The sequence below is a fragment of the Notamacropus eugenii genome, chromosome 3 (assembly GCF_028372415.1).
Source record: "Notamacropus eugenii isolate mMacEug1 chromosome 3, mMacEug1.pri_v2, whole genome shotgun sequence".
Classification (NCBI taxonomy): Eukaryota; Metazoa; Chordata; class Mammalia; order Diprotodontia; family Macropodidae; genus Notamacropus; species Notamacropus eugenii.
In genome coordinates, this window is record NC_092874.1 from 83,101,546 (window position 1) to 83,123,827 (window position 22,282).

At 35.2% G+C, this 22,282-nt stretch overlaps 1 protein-coding gene across 2 annotated transcripts in view; it reads left to right on the forward strand.

The window, feature by feature from the left end:
* LARP4B (La ribonucleoprotein 4B) overlaps positions 1–22,282 on the forward strand; it is a 173,341-nt gene that overhangs the window by 83,371 nt on the left and 67,688 nt on the right. The window contains exon 1 of one of the 2 annotated variants that reach the window (XM_072652069.1): positions 97–11,332. The exons of the other annotated variant lie outside the window; for it this stretch is intronic. Coding sequence (XP_072508170.1) covers positions 8,135–11,332 — 3,198 coding nt within the window. The 5' untranslated portion in view covers positions 97–8,134. Of the gene's footprint in view, positions 1–96; positions 11,333–22,282 lie in introns of those variants that run through there. 2 annotated transcript variants of the gene reach the window in all.

A 22,282-nucleotide genomic window follows, 5' to 3' on the forward strand; every position in this document is an offset into this window, starting at 1 on the left:
CCACCCACTTCCAATCTAATTTGCAGTAACCAATTGAGCTCAAGTACTACTAGACCCTAGGAAGGGGTGGGTGGGTGGGTGTGGGTGTGGGGGTGTGTGTGGGTGTGTTTTGGTAGCTGTTCCTTTTATAATAAAGAACTAGAAACTAAGGGATGCTTGTGTATCAGGTATATCTTAACAAATAAACAAGTTAAGTTTACAGATATAACAGTATTTTTGCACCATGAGAAATAACGAACTGGATGGTTTCAGAGAATATTACTGTTCTGAATAAATACAATCTATGAGCTTTAGTGTAAAATGAGCAGAAATAAGAGAATAACAGCATTTTAAAGAAAAACAACTCAAAGACTTGCAAACACAAATCACTGTTGTAGTGGCTGCCTCTTTATAGAAAGGTGATAAAGTAAAGAATGAGACATTTTCAGACACATGGAATATGAGAATTGATTTTGCTTGATTGGACATATTTGTTGCCAGGGATTTTTGTAACATAGAGTGGCGAGAATGCTAATATTGCAGTCAGAGTCTGAATTTGAATTCAGAGCCTACCTCTGTTTTCATCCACCTGTGTAACCTTAGGCAAGAATCTTAGAACTAGGCTCATTTGTAAAATAAGAGAGTTGGACTATATGACCTCTATAAATTACTGTTCCTGTATTGACCCTAATATTGCTAGTTTCCTGTTTTTGTTGTCTTTAGTGTGGTTTGCCTTCCTCGAGTAGCACATCTTTACCTCTGATGATCAAAAGTGTTCGATATAAAATTTTTTTTTTTCATATCTTTTCCACTTTTCTTCTTTTTGGTGCGCTTCTGTTTTTACTTAGAAATGTTCTTAGGATGACTTTACTTACTTGAACATCAATAAGGTATTTTTTTAAAATCAGTTTTAGCCTTCTGCTGCTTTTTCTTGTTTATAAGCTCATACTGCTTATGATCCGCCATTATCTGTGTCTGATTGTACTAACAAGTTCATATTCTAAATCATTGCTGCTTTTGGCTGCCTGCTATCTTGGAGTAAAAAGTAAGTGAAGTATTTGCTAAGGTCGTGACTATTTTTGTTCTCCTGGTTATGGTAACTGATTTAATCATAAAAATGTAATTAGTGTTGTCTTTGGCAATCTGTTGTTGTTCTTAAGCACTTAAAAAATCTGTTTTGAATTTCGTCAATCTTCCTGACATGATTTTTGTCCTATTTTTATTTAACATCTTAAAGAAAATGCTGTAAACAAGAAGACATAATCCTAATCACTTGTATGGCTGCACAGACCAGTGTGTCATGTCCAGTTCCATGCACTCCACCCCAATCCCCTACCGTGTAATATTGAACGAAGCAGAGTGCCACTTTTAAAATAATGCTTTTTAAATGATGCTTTCAGTAGATTCTGAGATCTGATTCTGAGATTTTTGGTGAACTTGAAAGACGACTTTTGATTTTTCCCAATTAAAGTTAGAGAACTCTTCTTAGCAGACATATAATATCCCATGAAATAAGTTTCATTGTTGGAGATTTTCAGAATCTACCAGACCTTCAAGTTAACTGCCCCCCCCCCCCCCAAAAAAAAAGGAAACTAAGTTTAAGGGTAATAATTAAATTAAGTATAACACATCACGTTTTATTCTAATTACTGGAATGCAGTAAAAATATCCCTAGAATCATCACAAAGATCTTTGATGATCGTGAAAGTCCAGTTTGTCCTGGAAGTTATAGTTGTGCTGTATGGATCTCTTTTCTTTAGAGATGGTGTGTATGGAAAGAAAAAGAATTCAGAAGAATTTCTAAGTAGTATTTAAAAATATCAGCCATTATTTCCTAAAATACTTTATTAATATGGTTCCAAACATTTGATTTCTTAAAGATAAAGTTAAAAGAGTATCAGATAGACTCTGTTGAATTGTAATAAATTTAATTACAAATTATTCATTATAAATGCTGATACGGTTGACTGAGACTTTTTCATTATAATATACTTAGAACATAATGCCTTATCAAAGTGGGAAATGTTCTACACATTAGAATGGTTAAAGACAGGCTGTTCATCCAGAGCTAGTTTCCAGAAAGAAGTGATAATTAGTCTTTTACCCAAAGATGAAGATCCCAGTAAGGTCCAGTGTCTGTCACATTCGTAGGTGCTCAATAAATGCATGTTGATTATGTACATGATAGATAATCAAGGGGAACAGATTCAGACTCAGGCTATTTCTAAAATACTGTAATTTCTAAACCAAATAAATAAAAAAATGTTACTCATTTGTTAAACATGTGTCTGAGGCATAAAAGTTAAAGTGAAGTTATGAATCTAGAACTGTAGTTATCTTTCACATGACTTAAGAGAAAATGTTTGGGCTGAATTCTAATGTATATGCTGTAGCTATTTGCTTTTTGTTTTCTCATTCATGGACTAAAAAAGGTATTAAATGTGTTAGGAGGCTAGAACTGTACTTTTGTAATACTTTCAAAATCTAAAACTGAAGATCACATGAAGAATGCTTGGTAGCTTTTCAGTTCATGTATGGTACAAGATGGACCTGAAAAATGCTTTAAATGCTATTGAATGCTATTCTCATCCTAATGCCTTTTGGGGGTATTTTGACTGGAACAGTTCTAGTTCTAATATGTAGTAGGAGCTTTATTATTATGTGTGATTAGTAGAATATAATACTAATGGACTGACTTAATAATTTGATAAAAAGCTATAAGTTGCAAATATGAAAGCCCTTTGCCTTTTGTTGTTGTTGTTGTTTGGTTTTGTATCCCCAGGTCATAGGACAGTGCCTGCCACATAGTAGGCTTATTGATTTTTTTAAAAATTATTTTGATGTATCTTGCTAAATATTTCTCAATAACATTATTAATTGATTTTTTAAAAAAGTTACTCAAGATTATTTTTTTCCAAGGTTCTCTTTTGTTTTTGACTCATTGGAAACAATGAAAAATTTTCTTTGTTAAAACCAAATTGGAAGTCTACCATTCATCTATATGTGATCTTGGGTGTGGTGTAATTTCTTCGAAGCATAGTTTTTACCTTAGATCTCTCCCATTCCTGTGCTATTCTATGAAGCAGAGTTCTGAAATTTCCTAATCTGATTATAACTTTCTTTCCTTCATCTCTCCCATTGACTCATTTCTTAGACTTCATTTATACCATGACCTTAGATGATGCCTTCACATTTCTCCATATCATATATAGCTATTAAGTTAGAACATTTATACTTTTATCCATACATTTGTTTATTTTTCTTAGTTGCAACTGTCGTTACTTTTTGCACTGAACCTGTTTTTGTTTTTTTTAAATAACTTTTCTATTATTCCCTTGATTTCATTATCAGTAAGACAGGACGTTTCATCCTGAGTCCATTGATGTACAGAGGTCTGGAGTGCCTTACCTCTGCTCTGGTTTTATTTTTTTACCTTAGTCTTGAAATTACAGGTGACCTACCAGATTTATTCTCTTACCTTGGATGCACTATCCCCATCTCACAGTTGCCATTGGTTCTTCACTAAACCTCAACCCTGAGTTTGCTGTTCACCTCAACCTCAGTTTTTGCAGGTGACAGCAGAAATCAAGGAGGTATAGCTAGCATTAAGTAATAGAGATTAGGATTCAGAGATCTTAAGATAGTACACTGGGCTGAATCGAATAACAAAAAAATTTGATAGTAAAGTCTTAAGTTTGGGTTAAGAATCAGCATATAAATCATAGAGACAGGACTGAACGGCAGTTCTTACGAAAAAAGATGGGGGAGGTTTTAGGGGCTATAAGTTCAAAATGAACCAACAGTATGTTTACTAATGTTGCTTGGGGCTCCAGTTTAGTATTGATTGTCACCCTGTTGAACACCCTGTGTTCATCAGCACAGATTTGGAATATTGTGTTCGCTTCAGAGCATCACATTTTAGGAATGAGTGAACTGAGGCTCAGAGAAATTTAGTGATTTGCCCAGAATCACATAACTAAGCTGTAAAGTGTCGGAGGCAGACTTCAACTCCAAATCCAGCATGCTATTTATTGTTACACAGTCAGTGTTACAAAGGGGAGGTGGGTTTGTTAGGAGGAAGGGTGAGTCAAGGATAAGATATTAAAAAACAAAACAAAACCAAATGCGTGTTTGAAGGTTTTTTTTTTCGTTTTGTTTTTTAAAAATACAGAAGAGAAGAAAATTTGGAGGGAGACAGATAAGCAGAATGGCTTTGAAACTAACATTTAATTTATTATATAATTTCTGTTACTACAGCTTGCATTATTTTCTTTTTTTAAAGTATTCAAGGTTTCATGTGCAGTTGCTTTTCCTATTCTTTGTACATAGAAATGCTCATGTTGGTATTTGCTGAGGTCAGAATAACAAAAAGATTTTTAAAAGAAAATTGTCTTTTCCACATTGCTGTTCTTAAAATTTTGCGTATTTCTTTCCTATTGCCTTCTGCTTATATAATTTGTTAGTTTTCAGAGTCTTGAAAAATTTTGATTTCCTAGTAGCATGAATCATTTTTATAAGATATGCTTTCTGCAATAGATATTATGCTGTATTATAAACAGAATCACCATAAATGGAATTACTTTAAAGGTACAGAGGCCATTTGCCCATTTAAAACAGTGCTCAAATTTCTGCCTTAGACAATTGAATTTTCATATTTGGTTACTTAAGTCAAGACATACCTGTCATACTCATAACAAATTTGAAAAACTTTCCTTTGTGTTTTTTTGGTTTTTTTTTCATGGTTTTGTTCTTTAAGAAAAACAAGTCTATCAGCTGTTTTTTAGGTCATTTCTCCTAGATAAGTTAACTTTATGCATTTAAATTTCTGTATGTCATGGCTTAAGTTAGAGCATTTATGTTTTTATTTTTCTTTGTTGAACTGTAGTCACTTTTTACTCTTACTCTGTCTTTTATAAACCATTTTCTTATTGCTTCATAATATGATAGGACTTCAAGTCCCACCTCTTCCACTGATTTTTAAAAGTCCCAGAATGCCCCATTTCTTCCACTGGTGTGAAAGGTTCTTTGGTGTAGTGGTGGTAGAAGGATTATAGTGAATATATAAGTAGGTAGATAAATGTGGGTTATGAGAATTTTCCTCTTGAATTGAATCTTAGGGCCAAAAAATTACCGGTTATCCTTATCCTTATCTACTTAATATTGTTTCCTTGTGCCTATTAGAAAGCATCCTTTTGTTCCAGGCTCTTCACAAAATAAGAAAATCATTGTTTTTCTTGACCACCACTATGTAGTCCTTAGACACTTTTGAAATCCTGACAAGCCAAGGAGAATGGTGAGTAGAGATTGCTCACATATATAAATACAAGGGACTTCCCCAATAGTTTTTAATTTGCTACCACCTTGACCTTTTTGTTGTCACAATTTCCTAATTAGTAACGTTCTCCCTGATCCCCTCTCTTCTCCTCCCCCATTTCTACCCTCATTGAGTATAAGGCTTTTTGTTCTTAATAATTTGTCCTTTCAGATTTGGTGGTCCCCTAATGTATATGAGTATGGTAGCTGAAAAGTTTTATTTATGGAAGAGACATGATAGATTTGGAATCCGTAGGTTGTAGCCCTTGTTATCTAACTCTACCACTACATTAGTGTTCATCTATAAAAATGAAATGATATTTATACCACTTAGCACTGTAGAGCTGTGGTGAGGACAAAAATGAACACATAGGTAAGAAGCTTAGAGATGGATTTAAGAGGAAGAGAGTGGAATCTTTGCATCAACTCTCTAATGAGGGCTTGATTGTATGTGCTTGTGTGTATATAAAATACCTACACATGAAAGCACACATATAAAATCAAAAGCCATCTTATGGTATTTAAGTGGTCAAAAGATGTGAATAAATATTCTTAAAAGGGAATTGTAAAATTATTATTAATACTATTAGTTATTAACAACCATATGGAATAACAATAAGAAACGTACAAATCAGAACAACTCGGATTTCACCTCACATCCCATAAACTCATAAAGGTGATAGCAAATGAAAGTGATATTGAAGGGGTTATAGAAAGAACAGCACACTGATGTGTTGTTGCTATAATTGTGAATTGGTCCGGACATTCTGGAAAGCAACTGGAATGAACTTTAACCATCTGATCCCACCATTAGGCATATGACCCAAGTTGATCATTGTCACAAAGCGTGGTCCTATACACATCAGGGTATTTATAGCATCACTTCCTATCATAGCAAATAATTGGAAACAGAGGTAATGGCTCACTTGATTGATTGGGAAATAACTAAACAAAAGTTGTATATATGAACAATGAAATAATACTGTGTAATAAATAAGAAGCAAAAGATGTGAGTACAGTAAAATAGGGGAGTCATGAATTAATGTAACGTAAAATAAGTAGAAACAAGAAAACAAGATGAACAGTAACTACAAAACTGAGCAAAAGAACAACAAAGCAGTTGAAACTAGTACTATGAAACTAATGACCGAGCTTGGCCCCAAAGAAGAAAGAAGACCTCCCCCTTTCTTTGCAGAGGTAAGGGGACTGGGTATGAAACCCTATATACGTTGCCATTTTTTAAAGTGTTTTTATTAGCCTCTCCAATCTCAGGGATGGCCTCTTGGGAAGGGCAAATAGAGGAATGTGTTGGAAAATGTAGGTGATGTAAAAACCAAAGATCAATAAAAGCAGTTCAGTGAAGGACTTAGATGTCCACTCTCTGAGGCCTGTAGGAAGTGGGACAGGGAGTACTAGGACAAATGAATGAAAGAAAAAACATTACTATGCGAAAGGATGGTGCTAAGTGCTAGAAATAATGAGAGATCACATTGGAAGGTTTCAGCTACAAGTCACAGGAGAAAATTCCCATGGCACTTAGAGTGCAGCAGTCAAAGAGCTGGTCATGCTGCTTCTTCAATGTGATGTTTCATTGATAAAGTCATTTTAGTTTCTCATATTAAATTATTTAATGTTGCCTAGAACTTTGATAGCAAAAATTTCCTATCTGACTCATAAGTAGCTGTAGTTGTAGCTCCTGCAGGAACATTTGCCAGGCTGCAAATTCAAAGGCGTTGCTTCCTAGGATGGTGGTTTGAGGGCTTTGGTTTGGAAGTAATGTTACTTCCAAAGCTGTCTCCTTTCAGGGTCTGAGAGGGGAGAGGGTGGTACCGTTGATGATGGTGGTATGAATAAAGGAAGAAATGTGTAAGGAGGAAATAAGAAAAATTAGTCATATGAGGAAAAAGGATATTTCCATTAGAGGTACAAAGTAGTGTGAGAGTTAAGAGAAGGGGGAGATCACATTTCTTTTAGAGGGAGCAAGGAATGTGTCATGAAGAGGTAGTAGCATTTGAGGGAAGCTTTGGAGGATGGGTTGAATTTCAAGACAATATATGGGGAGGGTACTCTAATTTTAGTGAAGCAAGATGAACAAAAAAATGGGAAAACTGAGGCTTGTTATGTAATTGAATTTGTGTGATGGTATTTTGAAAAAGTTACTGGACCAATCTGTTATTCAGTAGAACATTGATTAGTTATTAGGAAAGACTTCCTAATGAAGAAATTTTCTGGTTTTTTTGCTTAATTAAATGTTTAATTCTGAGACCAATAAAAAGTTGGTGTTCTTCACAATGGAGGTTGTTTACAGAAGTTTTCTTATTGGTCATTAGAGAAATTGTGTTATTTTATATGTCTCTGGTTTAGTAACCTTTAAAAATTGTACTCTAGTATACTGAAAGTTTATAATGGTTCCTCTTTGTCAGTGCAGTTTAGGAGATTGTTTCTAAGGGAGCTTGGATTGTTACATGGTATTGAACTTAATAATAATTGTAATAGTTCTCTCTCTATACACATATGGTGAAGGCAACTTTTGTGGCATTTATAAATAAAATTGTTAATGCTTTATGGGGAACAAGAAGTTTCCTACTGTGGCTCTAAGTATAGTTCTTAGGTTTCAGAACATGTATGTATGGCATAACTTTTGAAAAAACTGAATACTGTGATGTGTTGTAATTGGGATTTGGGATTTGAGTGGCAGTAACATGTGAGTGTCTCGCACAGTGCTATTTTTGGTTTCTGGGTGTTGGCTTCTCTTCAGTAGCTATAGAAAGCTAGTTGAGGTACGTTGGGAGGTTCTGAAATGAACGGGTACTTTTAATATGATTTTTTTGAGCTTTTAAACATGGGTTGCTGCTTCAGCAAAGAATTAAACAACTGCAATAGCAACGAAAAAACTGGCCTTTTAGGAAAATCTGAGAAGGAAGAAGTAGCAGAAAGCAGGATAAGTAAAACTTTATCTTCATTATTGCGTACTGTGGAAGGTAAGGAGCTACACAAAGTAGAAAGTAGAGCCAGTGGGACAACTACGAGAGTTGAGAGTTGGGAGGAGCTAAATCATAAACATGTGTTTTGGGCTGAAAAAGTGAAGTTTCCTGCTTTTCATATTTCAGAGACTGAACAGGAAGTGCCTTGTAGCACTAGCAATTCATTTAATTTTATTCCTTCATTAAATTTGGTACACAAGGTCTTAAATAGATATGAAAATTTTGAGAAAAATGAAAGGAAAAAAGATTTAGTTGCTTGTGAGCATCCTTCTGAAAAGCCTAATACTAATGCATACTTTATTGATAATGGAAGTAAGCTTAACATATCTGAAGATATGAGTTCTCAAGGCTGTATTTCTCTTTCATATGCACCAATGCTTTCAGACCAAAGCTTACAGGAAGATATATTTTTAAATACAAGCCATCTGGAATATTACCCAGTAACTTGTAAAAGCTCATTAGCGGAGAGAGAAATAGTGGCAGATGTCCAACTCAACAATAATAATGAGAGCAGCAAAATTTTAGATATTTCTGAAGGACAAACAGCAGATGGAAAAGCAACTTATATTGATCACAAACAAAATAGTAATTCAAGAGAGAATGAATTTTATAGTATTTGTGTTATTGATTCTGAGTGTCTAAAAATGGATGAAGTGATATCTACTAATATGCATGAAGAAACTGCAACAGATGAAAATCATTCAGCTGTTACCAGTGAGGGAATGTGTACCAAGGCATGGCCTCTAGATACGGGGAAAGAATTTTTAGTCTGGCACACTGTACAAGGGGGAGTTAAGTTAAACACACAACAGGAAGAATTGTCCCAGCATAAAATACTACCTGCAAATCAAGAAAATAAAGTTTTTAATGAGGAAATTAAATGTATTACTGACCTAACTGGAAATGATCCAGCTTATAAATTGGAAGACACTTGTAGCATGTCAGATGATAATTTAAAAATAAAAGCTTGTGCTGAATTTCCTAAAGAGTATTTACAAAATAATCCATTACATAGTGATACCATTCTGTCTGAATTAAACTTTAACATGGATGATACTTCAGTAAAAGACAGGTGTGTTGATCAAGAAGAAAGAGATTTTCCTATTTTAGACAAATTAAATCGTTTGGACAATTCATCTATTAATTTACTCAAAGACAATGGAAACAGTAAAATTAATGTTGAATGTGATGCTACAGCTGTTACTGTAGGTCAGAACTTAAGTTCCAGCAGTGAAGTGGAAAATATTTATCTGAAGGAAACCTTAAATGACAGTAAAAGTAAAGTTAAATTAGAATTCAGCAAAACAGAAGACTTTTTTTCTGACAGTCTAAGTGAACTTCATCTAAGTGCAAATAGGTTGACCAATTTTAAGAATTCTCAAAATAAGTTCCTTCAGCTGCACTGTGATACAAAAGATGTAGTATCTAATTCTAATGATCATCACAGTGGATTTTCATATATCTTAGATAGCAGTGAGAACATCTTAGATGAATGTAGCTTGAAAAAGGAAAAATTACAGCTTGTAAACCCTGACTTACCTTTGAGATCTGAGGATCATTCCCAGTTTCAGAATGAGATAAACACTTTAGAAGATGGGAATCATGCTAAAGGTACCCTTGAATCTAAACTCTTATCTACTGACATAAATGTAAGCAAACCACTGACACAAACCAGGAAGACCTTAATTTGTGAATTATATGAAGTAAACCAAGGACCAAAGAACCCAACACCTACTCTCTCACAAGAAGTACTTGAAAGTAAAGATAAGGGTTATCTCCAGCCTTCCAGTTCTGTAGACAAAAACTGTATTTTCCCCACATCTTTCTTAGCTTGTCCTGATAATCAAATAGACTTAAAGTCGTTTCATATATTGCACAAAGATGAAGGTGACCATCACAGAGTAACTGAAGGTGAAACAGATCCATTAAACAATCTAGCATCCAAAACAATCCATAGTGAGGATAAAAACTGTGAGATAAAAAGTTTCACTTCAGATTCTGAAACTATCTTTGATCAAGAAGCAAATATCCTACTCTGTAAAGAAAATTTTTTGCAGAGTCAGAATGTTCTTTTGATTTCTCATGATGGCCCTGAAATTTTGAAAGACCCTGAACTGAAAAATAATCAAATGAAAAACAAGTCTGAAACCCAGAAAATGGTTAAGTGTGAAATAGAATCTCCTAGCTTATTGCCATGTTCAGTTCAATGTTTTAATTCAAGTGTACATCAACCAGAAACTGAAGAGTATAACTTGAAGAGTAGTGAAAATTCACAACTAAAACAAGTTTACTGTAGGTCAGTTAAAGAAACTAATGGTATTTCTGGTAATGATAACTTAAATTTAAGTAAACCAAGATTTTATAATGAAGAAAATGAAGAAACACCATGCACAGAAAAGGATATTTGTCTTCGCGTTAATGATTCATTATATACTTATGAAATAAATGACCGCCAGGTATGCTGTTTAGAAGAAATAAATCCTGAGCCACAAATTAGGAAATATATTTTAATTGCCAGAGAGAATGAAGTGGAAAATTACAAGGTGACACATGAAAAACTGAAGTTTGATGACATAAAAACTCTGACTGAAGTTGACCCAACTCAAGTGGATAAGTACATAGCTAGTCCCTCTTATGACATACCTCAAACAGTTCCTGTCATCTCGATTGATGTTAAAGAAGTGGTACCACTCAGTGAGAATTGTGCCCTTTATCATATGGAAGATAAATTGAGTGCGTCAGAAAACCCTTTCAAAGTGGATTTCCAGAATGAATTGAATTTCCATTTCTTAAATGAACTTTCTTACTACCAATCTGGAGGGATAACAAATGAGATATTTTCTAATAGACTTATTAATGGCTGTGATGCTTGTCAAATGGGCTACCAGTGGACTAGTTCAGTCCCTAAAGAGGTAATGGAAGATGCAAATGACAAGTTACAAAATAAGCCAGAAGATGTGGAAGTTGTGTCATTTTTAGTGGAAAGCTATCCATATCAACAGCTGATACCAGAGGATGGTGGTATTTGGGGATGGCAAGAGAAAGATGAAGAATTGGTAAGTATTTTTAAATGATTTGTTATTTTTAGGAACTAGTAACCCAACAAATTCCAGGATCATTAAAAAAAAAAAGTTATTAGCTAGTTGACATTGCTCATTACTCTTCTGTTTTTCCTAATATTGACCCATAAAAAAGTACTCTTATGGTCTGTGTGATTCCATAGCGCTACTGGCTTTTCCCAAGTAACTTCTACATTTTGATTTTGATTTTAAAAGTAAAGTAAAATTTGAGTCAAATAGAAGGTTAAGGTAAGTTATCATTTGTGATTGTCATTGCTGTACCAGCTTCTTTCTATAGTTCTAAACTGGAAGATATATATTTTTTTTAGTTTAAAGTATTTAATCTAAAATTTTGTGTTAAATGATGTTAGTCCTCAGATACAGATCGCTGATCTGCATAAGAATTTTTTTTAATTCAGAAATCTTAACACAGTACTGAATTGCAAATTTTTGTATATCTGTGAGCTCAATAACTGGGAATATATCATTGGAAAATTTAAATTTTTTTCTTTATGTAAGACCTTTTCAGTTTTATAGCCTTAAGAAAACCACATTTATCCTAAAAAACAGTTCTAATAAATGTCCAAAAATTTGACCACAAAGGGAACAAAAAAAAAATTTTTTTTTTACATAAAACTAACCCTACTAAATCTCAATTCACTCATTGTCCCATGTAACTTAATATGTGAATTCTCTTTTAAGTTTGTTATAAAATACTATAAATTTTACTATCAATTTCAAATTGATGAATGCTGTCATAGGCCATTGAGTTTTCATTAAAAGTTGTTATACAAGTACAAAATGTAGAACAAAAAGTTTTGTAGAACAAAAGTCTTGAAATTTTGCCATCTTGTAACATCAAGTAAAATATTGACATGTGCCTGTCAGCTGGCACGAATATTGCAGTTAAACACAGACTCATAAATTTAGAGTTAGAAAGGACCTTTAAGGTCACTGAGTCCAACTCCCTCATTTTACAGAGGAGTAAAACTAAGTCTCAAAGACAAAGTGATTTACCCTCTGCAGTACAAGTCCTGACTACAAATTCTTTGACCAGTTTCCACTGCATCATGTTGCATCCTTACCAAGTTACTATTAGAGGATGAAAGTATTGTTAGACTATTGGGTGGGGAAGATTACTTGTTGTATTTCCAGGCCTTTTCATACTAACAGCATTCATGGAGTCATGGATGTCTAGATTATATTGAACAGTAAATTGAATAGAATGCAGGGCCTGGAATTAGGAAGACTTGAGGAATGCCTCAGACACTTATCAACTGTGCGACTTCGGATAAGTCACTTAATCTTTGTGTCCCTCAGTTTCCTCAGCTGTAGAATGGCAGTAACAATAGCACCTTTCTCATAAGGCTGTTGTGAGATAATATTTGTAGAGCGTGCATTTAATGAATGCTACCTAGCTTTCCATCTGGAGATTTTATTACAGTTCACTTCAACAAGCATACTAGTGGATATCAACATACGTACTGTTTCTTCTTCAAAGCCCTAACCACCCAGTTCTTCAATTTACTCACTTCTCATTCTGTCTTAGCTGCATGCAAAGATGGCATACCTTTTATCTTACTATCACTCACAAATGTACCACTTCTGTGTTCAAGAATTTGGAATTCCTCTTTGATGTTGTTCAGTTGTGTTTGACTCTTCCATGATCCCATTTGGCAGAGATACTGGAATGGTTTGCCATTCCCTTGTCCAGCATATTTTACAGATTAGGAAATTGAGGCAAGTAGGGTTAAGTGATTTGCCTAGCATCACACAGCTAGTAAAGAGTCTGAGGCCAGATTTGAACTCAGAAAGATGAGTCTTTCTGAATCCAGGCCTGGTGCTGTATACACTTAAATGCAATGTGTCCAAAGTAGAACTCATTTTGTTTGCCTTCCCCACCCCTCATTTCTCCGTTACTGTAGAGGGTAATGCCAGCTTCCCAGCTCCTCAGGCTCACAGCTTTGGAGTAATTCTGAATTCCTCACTATTTCTCACCCCCCAAATCCAGGCTGTTCCTAAGGCCTGTCCATTTTACCTTTAAAATATGCTCCGTTCTCTCCTCTGACAAGATCTTCACTCTGGTCCAGGTCTTCATCACCTCATTCCTGATTTATTTCAGTAGGCTGCTGGTGAGTCTGCCTGCCTTAAATCTTTCCCCACTCCAGTACATTTTTCATTCAGCCACCCACGTGATTTTCTTAAAGTGCACATTTGGTCATTTAGGGACAGAGGGCTTGCATGTCCACATACATACTCATACTCAATAAATTATTTCATTGGCTTCCAGTTGCTTCTAGGATCAAATAGAAAATGCTCTGTGTGGCATTCCAAGTCCTTTATAATCTGGCCCCCTCCTGCCATTCCAGTTTTCTTATATCTTACTCCCCCAATACATACATTTTGATCCAGTGACATAGACTTCCAAAACATGGCCATTTTCTCTAGCAGTCCCTCACGCTTGGAAATCTCATTCTCCTAAGCTCTGACTGCTGACCTTCCTGGCTTCCTTTAAGTTCCTCCTAAAATCTACAGGAAGCCTTCCCTAACCTCTCCTCCCCTCTCCCATTCCAGTACCTTCTCCCTGTTTATTATCTCTTAGTTAACTTGTATACAGCTCACTTTTTATGTATTTGTTTACATATGTGTGTCTCCTCCTCTCATCTCCCCCCTCCCTCCCCCCCCCCCCCCCCCCCCCCCATTAGATTATAAGGTTCTTTAGGGCAAGGACTGACATTTCCTCTTTCTGCATCCCAGCACTTAGCATAGTGCCTGGCACATAGTAGGCACTTGGTAAATCTTTGTTGGTTGATTGATATATTCTTTCTATAGATGAGATATTAGGTTCTGTGGGTATAAAAACAGAACATTCTCTGCCTTAGAGTTTATATTCTGCTGGTGGGAAGCAGCATGTACTTAGATAAGTAATTTGGGGATGGGGAAAGGTACTAAGAAACTTTGGTAAGAAGAAGCACTTGAGCTTAGCTTGGAGGGGAATTAGAAACTTTTTCATTCTTCTTCAGGCCACACTTCTGACTCATCTCTACAAGACTTTGTCTACCTTGCTCCTGCACAGAGGGGCATATATATCCTGTTTTCTACCCCACACAAGTTTTTCAGCTCCCTTTTATGTTTTGCCTTTGCCTATTAGAATGTAGATTCCTTGAGATCATCCTTTGTATTCCACTACAGGGCTTGGCACACAGTAAATAAATAATAAATGCTTGTTGACTGACTGGCTAGCAACATCAAAAGATAGGAATGAATTTGAGAGAATATTCTAGGTTATTAGGAACACTTTGTGCAAAGGAAGCAAAGGCAGAGATTTGTTGTTTTGTAGGGGGTACAGTAAACCAATTTATTGTAGAGTGAATTAAAAGATGTTACTGTGATATCTGCTGCAACAGGGATTCTTAACTATTTTGAGTTCGTGGACTTCTTTGTCAGGCTGGTGATGCTTCTCAAACTTTTCTCAGAATGTTTTTAAATGCGTAAGAAAATCTATAGGATTACAAAGTAAGTCTATTACATTGAAATGCAATTATCAAAATATTAAAAATGCAAATTCATAGATTTCTGCTTAAGTAAGAACCTGTGGTATAGAAATATCATTGGAGCTAGATTTTGTAGGTCTTTAAATGTTAAATGGAATATTTTGTTTTGTTCAAGAAACGCTGAAACTTTTTGAGCAGGAGTGGCATAGTCAGACATCTAATTTGGGAGAGGAATGTGCAGGGGTCAAAAGAGAAACTAAGTTTGAACAACAGTCTAGTGGGGTTACTGGCATGTCACAGAATTGCAAGCAAAATAATCCCTCCTTTTTCCCCACTTAGGTTCCCTTTGAGCAGTTTGTCGAAGGGCCCAAAAGTGTAGTAGAAAAAATATTGCTTGCCTTGTAGTCAGGAGACTTGGGTTCACCTTTGTCACCTTTTGCCAGTCATTTGGCTTATTTAGGTCTCAGTTTCCTTGTCTTTAAAATGTAGAACTAGACAGTCTCTTAGGGCCTTTCCAGCTATAAATATGTTGATTCTTTGATGAAGGAATTTTTCAGGTGTAAGATGTAAACAGACTTATATTGAATTGAATCTAAATAAGGAAATTATTTCTCGATATTTCAGACCCTATCCACAACTACTGCCCACTCATCTCTACCTTCTATAGTTGGTGGAAGCCAAATATAGAATAAACTTTTAATTACTGTTCCCTTGCACTGCAGATTCTCGAGATGACAAGTTGATGAAAGGCAATTGGATGAAAAGAGAATGGCTAGAAAATTTTAGGACCACCAGTATTCAAGCTACTAACTTTCAAAAGAATGTGAAAGGCAGATTTTCTAGAATTAGGCCACCATCAGAGAAATGGGAAAAGTGAATGAACTGTTTTCTCATCCTTAGAAAATTTTTGCTATATATTTTTTTGTAGGCAATAAGAGGGAGTTCTGATAAGGGAACTACTTCTGATTTCCCTTGAAATCCTATGATTGCTAATAGAAATAGGGAGAGTGTTTAGTGGCTCACTTGCCAGTGTTAGGGGATGTGTTTTTCCTTGACTTTGAGGCAGCACTACTGACTGTACTCTTATTTCCAGGGATTCTCCCTAAAGAGACATGTCACTGACAACTCCATGTAAATCAGTCTTCTTAACTTGGGATTTTGTACACCCCAGGGGGCTTGTGCATAGATGTCAAAGAGTCCATGAACTTCAGTGGGAAAAATTTTTATTTCAGTGTGATTGGTTTCCTTTGTGATTTATCTAGTTATCTAGTTAATTATATGCATTTAAAAGCATTACTATGATAGGCCTCACCATCCTGCCATAGCATTCCATGACGCAGAAGAAATTAAGAACCCTTGATTTAAATATGTATGTTAATCTGACGTCTAGAATGGGTAGAGAATGTAGTATTTAGTGTATTAGAGGGTATAAAAACCTCATAGAAAATCCATGAGACTAAGCTCCAGGAAGACAAACTGTCTTTTTTGTTTTAAATTTTTATCTTGAATATTAGCATAGGACCTGGAATATAGTAGGCATTTAAAAATATTAACTATAGATAACTGATCCTTTATCAGTTATCTATAGTTAATATTTTTAAATGCCTACTATATTGAAGACATAACTTTTGTTTCTTTTATACATGACTTTATGACATATAATGAAACTATTCAATACTGGTAATTTTAAAATTCTTTTTTCCTTTTTTTTTCTTAACTGAATTTAATTCTCTGTAGTGGCAATGTTGTTAGTCATGTAGCATTTATTAGTCACTTAGCACTGGGATACAAAGAAAGACAAAAAAAAGTCACTACTAATAGGAGTCTAATAGGAGAGACATCATGCATATAGTCATGTACAAACAAATAATTTTTAATTTGCCTACTTAATGAACTCTAGTGTCTTCCTCTAGGATAAAATATAAACTTCTTTGCTGTTAGAATTCTTTACAGCCTGGACCCAACATATTTTCCAGCCTAATTGGACAGTGCTGCCCTTCCTCCGTGTGTGGCCTAGCCAAATAGCCTTTTCTTGACTTCTCTCCTTTTAAGAAGCAGCTCAATTGCTATTTTTTGCTAGAAGACTTTCCTAATCTCTTCATGGCTAAGGAGTTCCCTCCCAAATAAGTTTATGCATATTTGTATTTACTTACTTTACATATTTATAATATGTACTTTATATATTTATGCATTTCTGTGTATACTTACTGTCTCAAACAGAATGTACACTCTTTAAACGAAAAGATCATTTCATTCTTTTTACCTGAATTTCCACTACCTACAACATCATGAGTGTTTATTAAATTCTTGTTGCCTTATTAGTGTTTTGAAAATGTAGTTTTATTTCATTTTCTTTCTGTGCTTGGTTTTATTGGCTGTCTGAAAAAGATGCCTCCCAAATGTATACCTCTTACGTAACTTCCATTCTAATAGGAGAAGGTAGCACATAAAGTAGAGCTGGAAAGTGGCATTATTTGAAGCTGGTTTCTGGAAAGGGAGATGAAGATTGGTTCCAGGCAAGTCCCAAGAGTCTTAAGTTTCCAGTTCTGGGTAGGGTCAGAATGATGTCTGAAGTGAAGGCACCGTAGTTTGGAGTTGATGATTGGAATGTGATCTCTAAATTTCTTTTCTGCTGGACATCTTTTCAGGTTTTCCATCATTTTTTTTCCAAGGAGCCATTTTTTAAATTCAGCATCATTTTCTGACATAGTTTTAAAAGGTGGTAATTGTAGGTCTCATGCTTGTCCTTGAAAGAGTGACATAGCATGACCACACAAGCTATCAGGTAAGAGATTATCATCCAAAAAGGGACAGAGAAAGAGAGAAAAGTAGTTGGTACTTGCTTGCTCAGAAGTACTGACTTAATGAGGTACAAGGGCACTCTCAAATGTTGGGGGTGCAAGGATTGTCTCATCAGAGGCAGCTGTTTGTTAACGTAACAACAAATGAGTGGCCTGTTGTCTTCTAAAATGGGTATTATCCAAGGTGTCACAGAGGATATCTCAAGAGTTATTAAAGCAGACTTGTGAGTGCTTGTAGGAACAGAAATTATACTTCCAAGAAGGACCTTAAAAGTATTGCCAGTGATTATGAAATCCTGGGAAAGAAGTTGAAGATCATAGGGTCACAGGTTCTCTTTTTCCTTATTTCTGCATACTGAAGGCAAGAGTTGCAGAAGAGAAAAATAAATGTGGGAAGAAAACAGTTTCTGAGAATGGGGACTTGGACTTAACAGATTTTTAGCTATAGATGAAGTATCTACAGCTAGCAAAGGTCGCAAGAATATTTCCCAGATGCCTTGCAAATCTAATCAAGGATATGTAAAGAACATAAAGGATGGGGTAATGAGAAGACTGCATGTGTATATTCCACAAGTTATATACAAAGAAAGAAAAAGAATATAGTGGCTGGACAGTGACAGAGTCACAGGAGAAAAGTTCAAGAAGGGAGATAGTAGTAAATCTTTAAAGTGTCAAGTTTTTTTTCACAAATAACCAAAAATTCTTCCAACAAGCAAGAGGAGCCAGAGTTTCAAACCCAAGGGAATAATTTTGACCTCAGTGCATCATTGAGACTTGGTGGTTGGAACTTATGACTTATATAGTAGGTAAAGGGATGGAGTAGAGTGCAGCACTATTTTTTAAGAAAATCTTATTGTGAGGAAATCCAAGAATCAGAATGGGTGAGGCACCATGGAGAGTACTTGAATAAAGGTCGGAGGAGGGAGATGTAGAAGTAGTTTTTTCATTCACGTGTACTACAAACTACCTGAAGCGAAAAAAAAAGGAGGAAATAGATGAGAAGTGTGGGGTATAGATCACAAGTCTGGTGCAGAGCCATGAAATAGAAGCAATGGGGACTTCTTTCATCTAGACATGTGAGTAGTGCTTTTGCCTTCTTTCTCTTTTCCTCCTTTTATCCCTTTTGGCTCCCCTCCTCTATGCCAAAAGCACAGTAGCGAATACCTTAGTGATTTGCTTTAGTAAGAATCTCATCTTTGACAGGATGGAGAAATGATTAAAGGGAAATTCTTTTCTGGATCTGATTCTCACTAACAGGGAAGAGGAGCTGGTTGCCAGGGTTGATATAATGGAAACCCTGAAGAGAAGTGAATACCACATCCTCAAGTTAGTGATAGAGGAGAAGAAATCTGGGCATACACTGACCAGTATCCTGAACTTTGGGAATGGACATGTCAGAAAGATTGGAGGAAAGATAAATAGGATCCCGTAGGATGTGATCATTTAGGGGACGTTAACCTGCAAGAAGATGCTGAGTAAGAAAGTTCTTATGACACAAAAGGAAGTCGTTCCAATGAATAGGAAATTGGTCATTTCAGAAGAGATGAATGTATGTAGATAGGGGTCTCACTAATCTAGATTTTGAAAAGAAATGTATGAATGAAAGCAAGGCCAGTTAACGAGAGGAGTGGCATAGCCCTTTAGTAATAGTGAGAGGACTACTAAAGGTCAGAATGGGCCAAGGCTGACTAGAGAAGAGAAGAATGACCTGTATAGAATTAGAAATGACAGAACAAACATTACTAACATAGCTGATACCCCCAAGATAAGTAAGATAAAAAAGGAAAAGTAGTAGGAGAAATCTTAGTTGTCTTGTGATGATATCAGGTCACTTAGCCCAAATGAATTGTATCCTTGGGTCCTGAAAGAACTGGCCAGTGCAATTGCTGAGCCACTGTGTGTGATGTTGGAAAGATCTTAGAGAAAACAAGAAGTACCACAGAATTAGAGAAGCTCCCAATTTTCTTACAAAGGAAAAAGCGGAATTGACACATTATAGTGCTTCAAATACCTTTACTTCAATCCTTGGATACATTCTAGAATGAACAGAGACCATTGGTAAACATATGTTAGTAGATAAAGGGCAAGTATTGTAATAGAGTTTAACCTAGATTTTAGCAAAACTTTTGGTAAAGTATCTCATCATACTGTTCTTATGAAGATGAAATTTATGAATTAAACAGTAATACAATCACATGGATGTAGAACTGATGGCATAACCAGGCTAGTTATTGGTGATGTCGTGTCAACCTGTTGTTGCTATCTCTGCTTGGATCTCTGCTTGACCTTCTGTTGTTTAACATTTTTATCAGCGATTTGGATAAAATCATACATGTTATAATCATTAGATTTGCAGATTATAGGAAGCTAAGAAAAATAGTGGACACACTGGATATTATTCATGATCAAAAAGAATCTTAATAGATTAATGTATTGGACTAAATCTAATAAGATAAATTCAGTAATGGTAAGTATGAACTCTTGCATTTGAGTACAAAAAAGCAGCATTTACAAATAAAAGATTAAAGAGGTATTAATATACAGTCATTCTGAAAAAAGAAATTTTAGTGAACTTCAAACTCAGTATGAACCAACATTGTGAAGTGACTGCCCACAAAGGTACTATGATTTTAGGCTGCTCCAAAAAGAGTGTGGCTTCAGGTAATAAAAAAGTCATACCATTTCATCTGGAGTATTGTACTTTTTTTAGACATCATGGTCTAAGAAATAACCATAGAGAACAACCAGGATGGTGAACAGCCTTGAGTCCATGTCTAAAGGGATCATTTGAGGAAACTGGACATATTTAGGTTGGAGAAGAAAACCGATATGATTGATTTTTTTTTTTGTACAGTCATTTTAGTCATGTCTGACTCATCATAACCCTATTTGGGATTTTATTTGCAAAGATACTGGAGTTTCTTCTCCAGCTTATTTTGCAGATGAGGAAATTGAAGCAAATAGGGTTAAGTGATTTGCCCAGGGTCACACAGCTTGTTAGTTTAGTGTCTAGGGTCAGACCCGAACTCAGGTGTTCCTGACTCCAGGCCTAGTGCTTTATCCACTGGGTCACCTAGCTGCATATAGGAGACATAGTAGCTGTCTTCAAGTATTCGGAGCATTGTCATGTGGAAGAGAGATGAGACTTGTTTTGTTTGGCTGCAGAATCAGAAGTAATGGGAAGTGGCATAGAAACGAATTTAGGCACATTTTTAGGAAACATTTTTCTAAAATTAGAGTTGTTCAAAATTGGAATAAGAGGTAAAGTATTATCCCTTCCTTGGAGTTCTTAAAGCAAAGATTGGACAGCCACTTGTCTGCCTTGTTTGTGTGTTGATTTCTTTCATCTATAGATTGGACTAGATGACCACTCTGCCATTCCTTCCAACTCTCAAGTTGTGTGATTCTATGATTATTACATTTACCCTTTCCCATTGTTTACTTGAGGTTTTTTATCTTTTGTTCTCCCAAATCATTTGTAGTTTGATTAGTACCTATTCCTACATCATCGAACATGTGAATTGATAAAAAGCCCTAGGGGTACACTTTGAAAACACACCTCTAGGATGAGAGTTTTTACCTGGGATCCTAGTGTCGAAACCAGAAGATCTGTATGAAACTTGGATGGGAAAAAAATGATATCTTTAATATAATGAACCCTTAACGGAAATTCCGCATTTTGTTCTATTATGAAGGAAGCCATCCATATAGTAGTATATTAGCAGTACTTGTAACTTTGTCATTATTTTCATAGTGCATTACAGTTGTTGCAGATGTCTTGAAATGTTGTTTACACTCATCACTACCCTAATGATCACTCCTGTAGTTTTTAGACCTTTAGAGATTGAGTATGACCACAAAAGGCCTCAAAGGATTGATATTTTGATCTTTGACCTTTGATCCATCAGAAAGTGACATTAAGCATAATTTTTAGTAACGAATGGATATTTTTATTCTTTGAAAATTTCTTATCTATAATATTTGGAACATTCTTTCAAACTTTAAAATGCCATATAAATGCCAGATAATAATAATAGTATTAGTAGCAGCAGCAGTAATAATAATTAAGTAACAACAGCAATAATACATTAATAATCAAGACGTTTAGCCAGAGTATTCTATTCCTTGTTTGTTTTGGTGGATGTGAACAACACTAGACGAGATAGGAGGGGGTCTGAGTTTATAGTCCTAATTCTTAGATTAATTTAATAGAGCAACTTTGTGAAAGTCACATTGCCCTGTGCCTCAGTTTTCTAACATATCAGACAGATAGAATGCATTCCCTAGTCTGATCATAGAGATGATAGTGAAGTGATAGGTAATGAAAGCACTGTGAAAAATATAAAACAGTATACGAATTAGAAGTGGTACTGTATAACAGTTCTACCTTGTGGTAAGTACTGGGTTTTGAGAGTGTTGCAAGATAGTATAATTGGGAGTGTTGCAAGATAATATAATTCTTTTTCCCAAATGGAAAAAATATAAAACCATGTGACTAAGATCCAGAAAAGTGCAAAAAAGTTTTACTGTTTAAGTGTGTCTCCTTTTTTAAAATGTACAGATGACCTTAAATTAACAGTTTGACTCATATTTTCATAAAACATCTTACGGAAGTTAACTGACTTGTAGATGTTAATGACTCTTAAATGCTG